Here is a 14,172-nt window from a genome sequence, read left to right as displayed (position 1 = left end):
TTGAAAGTTGTACCGTACCGTACGGATCAATAGACAGCCGTTTATTGCATTACTGCTTGTGCTTGGTGTACCTGATTCATATTTTTTATTCATTTTAGAGACATGGATTTTTTGGAATACTTAACCACTTCACCACTGAGGGGTTTTACCCCCTGAGCACCAGAGCGAGCAATTTTCACCTTTCAGCGCTCCTTCCATTCATTCGTCTATAACTTTATCATTACTTATCACAATGAAATTAACTATATCTTGTTTTTTCCGCCACCAATTAGGCTTTCTTTAGGTTGGACATTATGCCAAGAATTATTTTATTCTAAATATGTTTTAATGGGAAAATAGGAAAAAATGTGGGAAAAAAATTAATTATTTTTCAGTTTTCGGCCATTATAGTTTTTAAATAATGCATGCTACTGTAATTAAAACCCATGAAATTTATTTGCCCTTTTGTCCCGGTTATAAAACCGTTTAAATTATGTCCCTATCACAATGTTTGGCGCCAATATTTTATCTGGAAATAAAGGTGCATTTTTTTTCAGTTTTGCGTCCATCCCTAATTACAAGCCCATAGTTTATAAAGTAACAGTGTTATACCCTCTTAACATAAATATTTAAAAAGTTCAGTTCCTAAGGTAACTATTTATGTATTTTTTTAATTGTAAACTTTTTAATTTTTTTTTAATAATGGGGAGTGTGGGGGGTAATGAGTTAATTTTTTGTGTAACACTAATTTATTTCTATGTAAAAAATGCTTAGGGTGTAGTTTTACTATTTGGCCACAAGATGGCAACAGTAACTTTTTGTTTATTGCGACCTGCCGGACGCTCGCAGGAAGTAGTAGGAGGCTGTGTTTGTTTTTTTTCACAATGATCGCGCTGCCCATCGAAGAGCAGCGGATCACTGTGGGGCTTAGATCAACGAACGGGAATGGATTTTTTGAGCGGGCGGCGGCGTGTTTACTAACGGCGGGCGGCGTGTTTACGAGCGGGAGCACGGGCAGCGGCGGGAGCGCGGAAAGTACGGATTTCTCCGTCCCTGGGGGTTAAAGGATGGAAAAAGGGACGGAGAAATTCGTACGGGCGGGGGTAAAGTGGTTAATGAGAATATGAGCTGGGGAACCATTTTTGTTTTGTTTTATTTATTTATTTTACTAGCATTTATTTTGTTTTATCTCAGTTCAGTTTTCTAAAGATGTTGGTTCTGGGCCAGATTTCTATATTAGGCACTGTAGGCTCATGCCTACAGGCGCCTGAGGGTGGAGAGGTGACTCTCTTTATACATAACTATATCACACCAATACATGCCTGGATTTACATCCCCTTCTGGAGTGACCCTCACCTCTCCCTCCCTATCTATAAGAGGTTTCTCATCAGGTTCTCAGCATTCCACTGACGCAGTCTCTCTACAGCTGTGTGTCCAGCTAACAGTGTAACATCTAAAACCAAATAGGGGGAGACTGCCTAGAATCACCTAATCTGCTATCTATAGTAAAAGGGGGCACAGCTGGCTGCTTACACTACGCAGCGCGGTTACGACAGGCACAAGTGGGGATTGCTTTCCTCCCCTCGGGTGGCCAGCAATACGTGCCCACTTCATGTGGGTTTTTTGGAGGTGGGAGTTTAGGGTGCCAGAACATAGGTGCAGGGCAGCCATCAGGGGGGGGAGAACTGACACTGCAGTGAGGGGCCCAGGGCTTCTGCCCCCCCCCCCCCCCTCCAAGCACTAGAAGGGCCGCATGTGCTGGCTGCAGGCCTGTGGCTCACTAACCAGCACACCCTGTTCCAGCACTGACATCAGCGCTTGAAGGTGGAGAGCAGATGAGTGAGCCCGCTACAGCGGACCTTATATTATGGGGCATCACCTATAAAAGACAGGGCCGTTTCTACCCCCGTGCGGGGCGTGCCGCCGCCCAGGGCGCTGTTAGGAGGGGGGCGCTATAATGCAGGGGGGAGCCGGAGCCGCGGGGAGGGCAGCCCGACCTCTCCCTCCCTCTCCCGGGCGCCCTCCGTGCTCCCCCCTCAGATGCAGAGCGAGCAGCCGGGAAGCGCTGTTTGCAACTCACCTGCCTGGCTCCAAGCGCTGCTCTCTCGCCGCTGGTCTGTCTCTTCTCTCTGCATACATGCTGATACACGCGGCTTCCTGTTTAGCCGGAAGCCGCGTGTATCAGCATGTATGCAGAGAGAAGAGACAGGTTGGGCTGTCCTCCCCGCGGCTCCGGCTCCCCCCTCCACTATAGGGGACAGCTAGCTATCTAACCTATCCTGGGGGCACCTACCTAATCTAACCTACGCTGGGGGCACCTACCTAATCTAACCTACGCTGGGGGCACCTACCTAATCTAACCTACGCTGGGGGCACCTACCTAATCTAACCTATGCTGGGGGGCACCTACCTAATCTAACATACACTGGGGGGCACCTACCTAATCTAACCTACACTGGGGGGCACCTACCTAATCTAACCTACACTGGGGGGCACCTACCTAATTTAACCTACACTGGGGGGCAGCTACCTATCTAACCTTCACTGGGGGGCAGCTACCTATCTAACCTTCACTGGGGGGCAGCTACCTATCTAACCTACACTGGGGGGCAGCTACCTATCTAACCTACACTGGGGGGCAGCTACCTATCTAACCTACACTGGGGGGCAGCTACCTATCTAACCTACACTGGGGGGCAGCTACCTATCTAACCTACACTGGGGGGCAACTACCTATCTAATCTATACTGGGGGGGCACCTACCTAATCAAACCTACGCTGGGGGGGCACCTACCTAATCTAACCTACGCTGGGGGGCAGCTACCTATCTAACCTACACTGGGAGGCAGCTACCTAATCTAACCTACACTGGGGGGCAGCTACCTATCTAACCTATACTGGGGGCACTTATTTAACCTGTATTGGGGGCACCTACCTAGCTAGCCTATACAGGTGGCCACTATACTGGCTACCTATATTGCAGGCACCTACCTAAATAACCTGTACTGGGGCACCTACCTATCTAACTTATACCGGGGGCGCCTGCCTATCTAACCTATACTGGGGGCAACTATACTGGCTACCTATACTGGAGGCACCTACCTGGCTAACCTATAGCGGGGGCAACTATACTGGCTCACCTATGCCTGGCTACCTATACTGGGGTACCTATTCTTGGCTACCTATACTGGGGGGGACCTATACTAAGTGCAACTAGACCTGGCTAACCTATACTGCGGGCACCCATACCTTGCTCGCGGGGGGGGGGGGGGGGGGCGCAATTTTTACACCCTCGCCCTGGGTGCATTTTAGCCTAGAAACTGCACTGATAAAAGATTACAGATAAAGTATAAGAACGGACCTACAAGTCCCTATCTCATTTGTTAACCAGGGACTACCTGTATTTTGCTAGTATTTGGCTCCACCCACCACATGCCATGGTCATGCCCACTTTTTGCCGCATCACGCTGTGCATGACGCTTTCTTCAGTGTTGGAGCCATGCACATGGGGTGGCCAGTGGGCGAGCACAGTAACCAGTGGGTGGGCCCAGGAAGGGGGGGACCAGGCCTGATGATGTGTGAGGGGCCCCAAAATTTCTGATGGCGGCCCTGCATAGGTGTCTATAAGCTCCTGTAATGTAAATATAGAGCTGTGTTGGTGTGATGTGCCGTGTTTCCCAGAAATTGAGACACCCGCCGCAAGTAAGCTCTAGCAGGAATTTTGAGCATGCTCAGACTATAAGGCAGCCTTGCTCAACCTTTTTTGCCCCGGAGGAAACCTGCAAATAACTTTTGGATCTCAAGGAACCCTTGCAAACATTTTTTGATCCCAAGGAACCCCTGCATTTATTTTGCAGGAGGGATGGTCTTTAAAAGCTGGCGTGGCTGTTTATTTCACTACCCCCATTACACTGACACTCATTAGGCCGGTTACACACTCAAAACGTGCAGGAGAACGGCTCCTGCAGGCGTTGCGTAGTGATGGGCGAACAGTGTTCGCCACTGTTCGGGTTCGCCCGGATTTTGGCCTGTTCGGGTCGGCACCCCCCGAACACCTCATGGTGTTCGGGAGGGTGCTCGGGCACGCTGCCCGAACCCGAACAGGCCTTCTTTGTTCGGCCGAACACAGCCGTGTCCGGCTGAACATAGCCCCCTATAGGGTCCCAGCATAAAGGGAGAGCATGCCCCGAGCGCGGGGGGTGGGGGGTGGGTCGGAAATGCCCCCCACCCCTCCCCGCTAAGCTCTCCCTTCTGCCGGTACCCTATAATTAAATTTAAGTGCCCAAAAGTACCTGAGGAGGAGGAGGACAGGATAAGGGAAGCCGGAGTTCTTGGGCGCTAGTACCATCTGGTACTTCCGCCCTCTCTTGACGCACTTCCTGTTTACATTTGAAGTCGCATCAAGAGGGCGCAGAAGTACCGCGATGACGCGAACGAGGGTACGTGTCATCATGTAGATGACGCGTACCCTCGTTCGCGTCATCGCGGTACTTCTGCGCCCTCTTGACGCGACTTCAAATGTAAACAGGAAGTGCGTCAAGAGAGGGCGGAAGTACCAGATGGTACTAGCGCCCAAGAACTCCGGCTTCCCTCTTCCTGTCCTCCTCCTCCTCAGGTACTTTTGGGCACTTAAATTTAATTATAGGGTACCGGCAGAAGGGAGAGCTTAGCGGGGAGGGGTGAGGGGCATTTCCGACACCCCCCCGCCCCCCGCGGTCGGGCCATGCTCTCCTTTTATGCTGGGACCCTATAGGGGCCCCAAAGGGACGTGTTGGGGTTGGGTTCGGGGTTCGGCTCGAACATGCCGAACATCAGGGGCATGTTCGGCCGAACCACACCGAACCCGAACATCCAGATGTTCGCCCAACACTAGCGTTGCGGCGTGTCGTCGGGAATCTGCGGTGCGACGCTGAGTAGCGGCGGTAGTTGTTAATTTACCCGAAGGGGAAGCGCCGATTCACGACGATAAAATGCGCCGGGATGCGTCGTACTGCAACGCATCGAAACGCAGTGTCGGGTGTGAAAGGTAAAATGACAGTCTATGGAGTATAGACTTTGCGTTAAAACGCTGAAAGAGGGCCCTGTTGAGTACTTAATGAATCCTGGGGTTCCAGGGAACCCTGGTTGAGAAAGCCTGATATAAGCCCTACCCTGAAAGTAAGCCCTAGCTGTAGTAAGGGGAAAAGTATGGCAACTTGTGTTATAAGTGGAGCCGATGGTGTCGTGGGAGAGACCATGGCTCTGTCATTGGGCCAATCACTTCACTCACAAGTGTAGTGATTGACCCAATAACAGAGCCATGGTCCCGCCTGCAAGACCATGAGTTCCTGTAGAAACACAGTTGGCATACTTCTTCCCATGAATCTGAGGCTGAGGGACACAGCGGCATGGAGCTGGATGTAAGATAGGGTGCAGCAGGAGGACAGGACATCGGAGGACAGGTGGGACTGCATGGCATGGAGCTGGGGGTAAGAGGTAGATGCAGGGGGACATCGGAGGACATGGGAGATGGCGGAAGACACAGCAGAGGAGAGGAGAGGATACGGAGCACATAAGAGCATGGGACACAAAAGGACAGGGCATAGAGGAGGACACTACACTAAAGGTGCAAGAGGGACACGGGCACAAAAGAGGTGGATGCGGCAGAGGATGAGGTGGCACAGTGGGGAAGGCAGGAGGACACACAGTACAGGAACTTGTGTGTTCATAGAAATATAAAACATGCCCTGAAAATAAGCCCAGGCACATCTTTTAGAGCAAAAATGTAAGAGAATCGGTAATAAAAAAAACTGCACCTGGGGGGTACTTACCTTGGGAGGGGAAGGCCTTTGGTTCCCAATGAGGCTTTGCCCTGTCCTCCTGTGCATCCCCAATCCAGTACTGGCTCTCTTTATCAGCAGCAGATGACAATATTTTCCTTTGGGATCCAGCGCAGGTGTAGTACCATCTTCCCCCTTGGGCTTTGGCGGAAATAGCTGAGCCCAATCGGGTCCGCTCTACTGTGTAGGCATCTTACACCTGCTCAGTAGAGCGCACCCGATCGGGTTCAGCTATTTTTGTCGTAGCCCAAGCCCAATGGTACTAGAACTGCTCTGGATGCCAAAGGTAAACATTTCTGCATGCTGCAGGCACTAGTGGGCCTGCACGCATCTGCTGAAAAGCTTGTTAGCGGATTTTCGGGGGGTGCCAATGCTGGATCATGGATGCACAAGAGGACGGGGTAGCCTTATTGGGATCCAGAGACTTCCCCCTCCCGAGGTAAGTACCCGAGGGGCAGGCTTTTTTTTTAATACAGATTCTCTTTAATATAAGACAGTGTGTTATTTTCGGGGAAACATGGTAGTTATGTACCGTATATCCTCAAATATAAGTCAACCTCATGTATAAGTCAAATCCAATATTTGACCCTCTTAAGCTGGATTTTTTTTATTGACACAAGTATATGTCTACCTAACAAAGTTAATGGCTGCACTTGGGGACCAGGTAAAATTAACAGCTGTATTTGGGGCCTAGCAGGGGTGCAGCAATTATTTACTCCCCTTCCTGCAGCCTAGTATTTCCCCCCACCCCTTTCCTTGTTAATTGTTGTGACCAGGACTTTCAGACCTGTATTTTCTTGGCATTTCCTTTATAAGAAAGTGTCACCTACCACAGAGTAAACTGCTGCTAATGGGGATGTCACTATTAGTACACACATTACTTAGTGTTGCCCGTGACCCGTGTATAAGTCGACCCCTATACTTTAATTTAGTGAGTCAGACATACATTTTTAGACTTAAAGTTGGGTATATACAGTATATAGGCAGTATTAAATCAGCTCCCGGTGGTGTTGGGGTTAACATCTACCACGCGTAACGAGGAGGCGAGAACCGGCAAGTCTATTTCTTCTGCTCGGCAGTAAATTATCGGAGCTGCCAGCAGATGCGTTCGCCGCACGCCGAATCCCCTTTATTATGAACGATATTAATAAGAAGAGGAGCAGACATTCTCTTTCATGTTCCACATCAAACTCTTTTTAATAGAGCCTGATTGAATCAGACCGCAGACCGCCAGGCGCGGGGAAGCACAGCGTATTTTGCATTTTAAGGACTCTCCGTGCTGAAAGCGGTGGTGTGACATCAGCGGCTCAGCAAAGTGCTTATCAGATCCGGCCGCCTGTCGCCCCCGCTCACCTGACTCACAGGCAAATGTCTTCGAGGTGTCATCGGCAAAGAATATGCCCACGGCGTGTTTTTTGGTGGTCTTTGGAAGTCGGAGGATGTTTTTGACATTGTTCAGCTCCGTCACCTGCAAGACAGACAGTGGTTACAATTATTACAGCATAAAAAGGACAAGAATATGGGAGCTGCCACTGCGGGGCTCACCTGTCATACTCAGGAAATGGGAAGAAACCATAGAGGGGACTTTACACGGGGTAGATGTGTATGGCGAGACATTAAAAATATTACAAGACAGTATAGTGCTGAACTAAATAGTTGGTGGTGAAAAGGAAACACAGTTATTATTACTGTGCATTTACCAGTAGATAACACGGACATCTTCCGCAGCACTTTCCAGAGTCCATAGTCATGTCACTGACTGTCCCTCAGAGGAGCCCACAGACTAATCCTACCATAGTCATAGTCTAATGTCCTACCATATTAATATTATGTATTTATATAGCACTGACATCTCCTGCAGCACTTTACAGAGGCCATAGTCATGTCACGTCTAAAGGTGGGCACATTAAAGGGGGCACATCTGGCTATCTAAATGGAGAAGGGGGGCACATCTGTGGGGGAAGGGAGCACATGTGGCTATCTAAACAGCATTTGTCCATCTGTCTCCACCCATGACCACGTCCCCGGGCGCTGAAAACCATAGCTACGCCTCTGCTACCTGTGACGGTCGGGTGACGGAGCCGTCACTGCCGACTCGAGGTCCCGCCTAGGGAGGCTTAAGGCGTGGACGGATAGTCTGATTCAAGCCGGGTCATACACAGGAAATCAAGTACGGGTTTAGGGAATCAGGCAGGAGGATAGTCTAATTCAAGCCGGGTCATACACAGGAGATCAAGTACAGGTTTGGGGGATCAGACAGGAGGGTAGTCTAATTCGAGCCGGGTCATACACAGGTGATCGGATACAGACAAACTCCCAGTGGCTAACTAGCACCCACGGAGCTGCAGATGGATATTCAGCACAGTGACTAGTCAGGAGCACTAATAGGAAGCAGCAACAACAACAGCTGATAACTAACTCGGAGCAGACTGAAACACAGCCTATTGCCAGCAAACACACGCTATAACCGGCGTGCAGCCGCGGACCGGAAGTACTTATATACCCTCCGTCCGCGTCACTTCCGGGTCGCCTGCCTCCTGGACGCATAAATAGAACGCGTGTACGTTCGCGTCTGGCGTACATCTGTACGCGTCTGACCCATACGTCCTTTGGAACACATGCGTCCGCCCACCGTCGCTGGGGATGCGGCCGTGGGACGCAACACGGAAGTGCCTGGATCCCCGCGGCCGCACGGGCCAGGCTGCATCATCACACTACCATAGTCATAGTCTAATGTCCTACCATATTATTATTATGTATTTATATGGCACGGACATCTCCTGCAGCACTTTACAGAGTCCATAGTCATGTCACTGACTGTTCCTCAGAGGAGCTCACAATCTAAATCTGTCATATATATATATATATTATTATGTATTTACAGTATATAGCACTGACATCTTCTGCAGCACTTTACAGTGTACGTACTCATGTAACCGACTGTCCTCTATGTACTATGTACTCTGTGTAGTGCTGCAGAAGATGTTAGTGCTATATGACATGATAGGGACAATAGACTATGGCTATGATAGCAGCCAGCTATGAGACCTGTCACCGTAGGCAGAAGCCTGCATGTCCTGCCCACAAGTCCAGGCCTGCACTACAGAGAGCAGCATGGCAATATAATGATCAGCAAAGCAGAAGCTAAGGGGATACACACATGAAAGCTCAGATAGGATCTCTATCTGCTTTATTCTCTCCCTTCTGTACATCCAGCCTAAATAATTCACTGTCTGCTAACAAAGAGCGGAATTAATAGGCTCTGCTCTCCCGTATTCCAATTAACGGCTTCTCCAGATGTTCCTCCTCCGGCTGCTGACCCCAGATCCCTCAATAAAAACTCGTATTGACTGAAGTCTGGAGAATGTACGAGCTGCTTCATTACGGCAATCAGGAAATGACCCGGACGTTACCTGTGAGACCGCTCAACATTTTCTGCTACAGACTAGTGTTGGGCGAACAGTGTTCGCCACTGTTCGGGTTCTGCAGAACATCACCCTGTTCGGGTGATGTTCGAGTTCGGCCGAACACCTGATGGTGTTCGGCCAAACCGTTCGGCCGCATGGCCGAACTAAGAGCGCATGGCCGAACGTTCCCCAAACGTTCGGCTAGCGCTGTGATTGGCCGAACGGGTCACGTGGTTCGGACCCGAACGCGCTCTGATTGGCCGAACGGTTCACGTGGTTCGGGTAAATAAATACCCGAACCACGTCATATCTCCACCATTTGTCTGTGGGTTCAGCTTTAGGTAGGCAGGCAGGGTAGTTCTCTCTCCAGCCAGGCTAGCCAGGGTCCCCCCAGTCATTGTGTGTCGCTGCTAGGAACAGTAGTACACCGCTCGCTCAGCCACACTTTATAGCATTGTGTTTACTGCCACTCTGTGTACACCGCTCAGTAAGACTATATAGCATTGTGTTTACTGCCACTCTGTGTACACGGCTCAGCCAGACTATATAGCATTGTGTTTACTGCCACTCTGTGTACACGGCTCAGCCACACTATATAGCATTGTGTTTACTGCCACTCTGTGTACACCGCTCAGCCAGACTATATAGCATTGTGTTTACTGACACTCTGTGTACACGGCTCAGCCACACTATATAGCATTGTGTTTACTGCCACTCTGTGTACACCGCTCAGCCAGACTATATAGCATTGTGTTTACTGCCACTCTGTGTACACAGCTCAGCCAGACTATATAGCATTGTTTACTGCTACTCTGTGTACACGGCTCAGCCACACTATATAGCATTGTGTTTACTGCCACTCTGTGTACACCGCTCAGCCAGACTATATAGCATTGTGTTTACTGCCAGTCTGTGTACACGGCTCAGCCAGACTATATAGCATTGTTTACTGCCCCTCTGTGTAAACGGCTCAGCCACACTATATAACATTGTGTTTACTGCCACTCTGTGTCTGCTGGGAACAGTAGTACACCGCTCGCTCAGCCACACTATATAGCATTGTGTTTACTGCCACTTTGTGTACACCGCTCAGCCACACTATATAGCATTGTGTTTACTGCCACTCTGTGTACACCTCTCAGCCACACTATATAGCATTGTGTTTACTGCCACTCTGTGTCTGCTGGGAACAGTAGTACACCGCTCGCTCAGCCACACTATATAGCATTGTGTTTACTGCCACTCTGTGTCTGCTGGGAACAGTAGTACACCGCTCGCTCAGCCACACTATATAGCATTGTGTTTACTGCCACTCTGTGTACACCGCTCAGCCACACTATATAGCATTGTGTTTACTGCCACTCTGTGTCTGCTGGGAACAGTAGTACACCGCTCGCTCAGCCACACTATATAGCATTGTGTTTACTGCCACTCTGTGTACACCGCTCAGCCACACTATATAGCATTGTGTTTACTGCCACTCTGTGTCTGCTGGGGACAGTAGTACACCGCTCGCTCAGCCACACTATATAGCATTGTGTTTACTGCCACTCTGTGTACACCGCTCAGCCACACTATATAGCATTGTGTTTACTGCCACTCTGTGTCTGCTGGGAACAGTAGTACACCGCTCGCTCAGCCACACTATATAGCATTGTGTTTACTGCCACTCTGTGTCTGCTGGGAACAGTAGTACACCGCTCGCTCAGCCACACTATATAGCATTGTGTTTACTGCCACTCTGTGTACACGGCTCAGCCACACTATATAGCATTGTGTTTACTGCCACTCTGTGTCTGCTGGGAACAGTAGTACACCGCTCACCAGCCACTGTATAGCATTGTGCTCTGTGTCGCTGCTGGCAATAGTGGTACACCGCTCACCCACCACTGTATAGCATTTCTGTACTGCCACTGTACTGCTGCCAGTCAGCGTGTACTTTAAGGATAAGTGAAATGAGGAAGAAATCTGGTGAAAGAGGGAGGGGCAAGGGAAGAGGTGTTTCCCCTGACGGTTCACGTACAGGCCACAGGGGAGCACCCAAGAAAACCCACTCAATACCGCCCATGTTGTCCAGGACAACAAGCCTCACAGATCCAAAAGAACAGGACCAGATAATTACTTGGATGACCTCTCAAGCGTCCAGCAGTGGGTTAAGCAGCACCAGCACATCACGCACGAGGTCCGAGTCCTCAGCCAGTTACAAGGAGCCAGTGGGCACAAAGCTGACACAACCGGCAGCGACACCACGCACACAACTGCCAGATAACCAGTCCGATGAATTACCTCAGGACACAATGGGGTATTCGCAGGAGCTATTCCCAGGCCAACAAACTTCCACCTTTGAAAGGTCAATGGAGGAACAGCCAGAAATGTTGTGCCCGGATTCACAACCATTAACTGTGGGAAATGCACCGGGCACTGAAATACAAGGCGAGTCCGAGGACTTTGAAACCCAAATTCCAGAGCAAGTTGGGCAGGAGGGGTTGCAATTGCAGGAGGTCGGCCGAGAAGCTCTGGAAGACGACGTTGGAGTGAGCTGCGCAGAGGTTGTTCTGGGGAGCTCTACTCCACGGCGGCGGCACCCTACAATGACATATGACGAGTTTGAGGAGATGGAAGAGGAGGGTATGGACAATGTGGACATAGACCCAGATTTTGTTTGTGAACGAGAACATCGCCGTCGTAGCAGCAGCACAGATGAGTCTGTTGAAGAACCCACTGCTGCACGAGTTCGCCTTGTGCCACAAGGTAGGCGGCGCGCAATTTCAGGCACCACGGGCGTGGAAGTTCAAGTGAGAGGCAAAAGAGGCGCAAAAAGAAATCGCCAGCAAGGCAGGTGCTCCAAAGTCTGGGCTTTCTTTGAAGACTGCACTGAGGATGTTACCATGGCGATTTGCAAGGTGTGCAAGACCCGCCTGAGCAGGGGGAAAAGTATTAACAACCTCTCCACCCCCAGCATGAGCCGACACATGCTATCCAAACATCCCACTCTGTGGGCAAACGCGGCAGGACAGGGTACCAGCAACACTGCCTCCCTTGGGTTCACCAGACTCACCACCAGACCCGCCTCAGCAGCAGCAGTAGCCCAGCCATTGCGTGGTTCACAACATTCACAAACATCAGACGACGCTGACACTGTCACTTTCCGGACTAGTGCTCTTGAGGTCTCCCAGTCTTCATCAAACACAACAACCAACAGCCCTTCAGTGTGCAGCCCTACGGTTCAGTTGTCTGTCTCGGAGATGTCTGAGCGCAAGAGGAAATTGCCAGCAAATGACCCCCGGGCCGTGGCACTAACAGCCAGCATAGCCAAGCTTCTGGCCTACGAAATGCTGCCATATCGAGTGGTGGAGACAAACAGCTTCAATGGCATGATGTCAGTGGCCATCCCACGTTACGTGGTTCCCAGCCGCTACCACTTTGCGCGCTCTGCAGTGCCTGAGTTGCATGAGCACGCGGTCAGCAAAATAACCCGAAGCTTGAAGAATGCCGTTGCCTGCAAGGTTCACCTCACCACTGACACCTGGACGAGTGCGTTCGGCCAGGGTCGATACATCTCCCTTACCGCGCACTGGGTGAACCTTGTGGAGCCTGGCAGCGATTCCTCACCTGCTAGGGCGCGAGTGTTGCCCACGCCGCAAACAGCTGCACCGCCGTCCCTCCCACTGGATAACAGCAGCACCTACCTCTCTGACTCCTTCTCCTCCAACGCATCTCAGAGCTGTACCTCATCCGGAAACGCTAACCCAGCAGCAGTAGGATCGTGGAAGCAGTGCAGCACAGCTGTTGGCATGCGTCAGCAAGCGTTGCTGAAGCTGATCTGCCTTGGGGATAAGCAGCACACAGGGGAGGAAATTTGGAGGGGAATAAAGGAACAGATGGATTTGTGGCTGGCACCGCTGGACCTGAAACCGGGCATGGTTGTGTGTGATAATGGGAGTAATCTCATTCGCGCTTTAAGGTTGGCTAAGCTGGCACACATCCCTTGCCTGGCACATGTGATGAACCTAGTAGTTCAGCGGTTCCTGAGGACATACCCAGGCGTGGCCGATCTTCTGTTGAAGGTGCGTCGAGTGGCCAAACATTGTAGAAATTCCAGTACTGCTTCGGGGGCACTCGCCAAGATGCAGGAGCGCTTCAATCTCCCCCACCATCGCTTGCTGTGTGATGTCCCTACGCGCTGGAATTCTACGCTGCACATGCTAGCCCGCTTTTGCGAGCAGAAGAGTGCAGTGGTCCAGTACATGACGGCGCAGTACCGAGGCGCATCCGGCCAGCTGCCAAGCTTCTGTGGATCCGATTGGGCCAACATGTTGGACCTCTGCCAAGTCCTCCAAAATTTTGAGCAATCCACGTTGCTTGTGAGCAGTGACAACTCTTCAGTCAGCATTACCATACCACTGCTGTGTTTACTGAAGAGGTCAATGTTGAAAATCAAGGAAACAGCTGTCATGATGCAACTGGGGGAATCTGAAGGAGAAAACGATCAGCGTGATGGTACCAACATCAGGCCATCCGCATCAGGAAACGCTGGCCCCAGCAGCTATGACGAAGAAGAGGAGGAGGAACAGCTGGAGTTGGAGCAGGAATTTCCTGCCACCACTGACGAGGGCCAGAGCGGTGCACGTTGGACTTCCACAATTCAGCGCGAATGGTCAGCAGAAGCAGACCAGGAAGAAGGTGACGACTATGATGCATCACAACAACTATCACAACGCTCACAAGAGGATGATGAGGATTCTGGCAGGACTCTGGCACACATGGCTCAATTCATGCTAGACTGCATTGAACGCGACCCACGCATTGTGCGCATTCTGGACAACACCAATTACTGGGTTTATACACTTCTGGATCCACGGTACAAACACAATGTTCCAAAACTGCTTGAATAAAGAGTCAGACAGGTCAAAATGGAAGAATACCTAGCAGGCCCTTGTGGAGACTTTAGAGAGGAGATTGACATC

The 14,172-nt window shown here is 50.7% G+C and overlaps 1 protein-coding gene across 1 annotated transcript in view; it reads right to left on the bottom strand.

Moving 5' to 3' along the window:
* The window catches only part of DOK5 (docking protein 5), a 209,630-nt gene that overhangs the window by 77,072 nt on the left and 118,386 nt on the right, over window positions 1–14,172 (bottom strand). Inside the window, exon 3 of the mRNA XM_068263535.1 lies at window positions 7,152–7,266. Within this exon, the coding sequence (XP_068119636.1) occupies window positions 7,152–7,266 (115 nt within the window). The remainder of the gene's footprint in view (window positions 1–7,151; window positions 7,267–14,172) is intronic.

Source organism: Hyperolius riggenbachi, chromosome 12 (genome assembly GCF_040937935.1).
Source record: "Hyperolius riggenbachi isolate aHypRig1 chromosome 12, aHypRig1.pri, whole genome shotgun sequence".
Taxonomy (NCBI): domain Eukaryota; kingdom Metazoa; phylum Chordata; class Amphibia; order Anura; family Hyperoliidae; genus Hyperolius; species Hyperolius riggenbachi.
The sequence above is the reverse complement of the archived record's forward strand: the minus strand, read 5'-3'. Positions and strand labels throughout refer to the sequence as shown.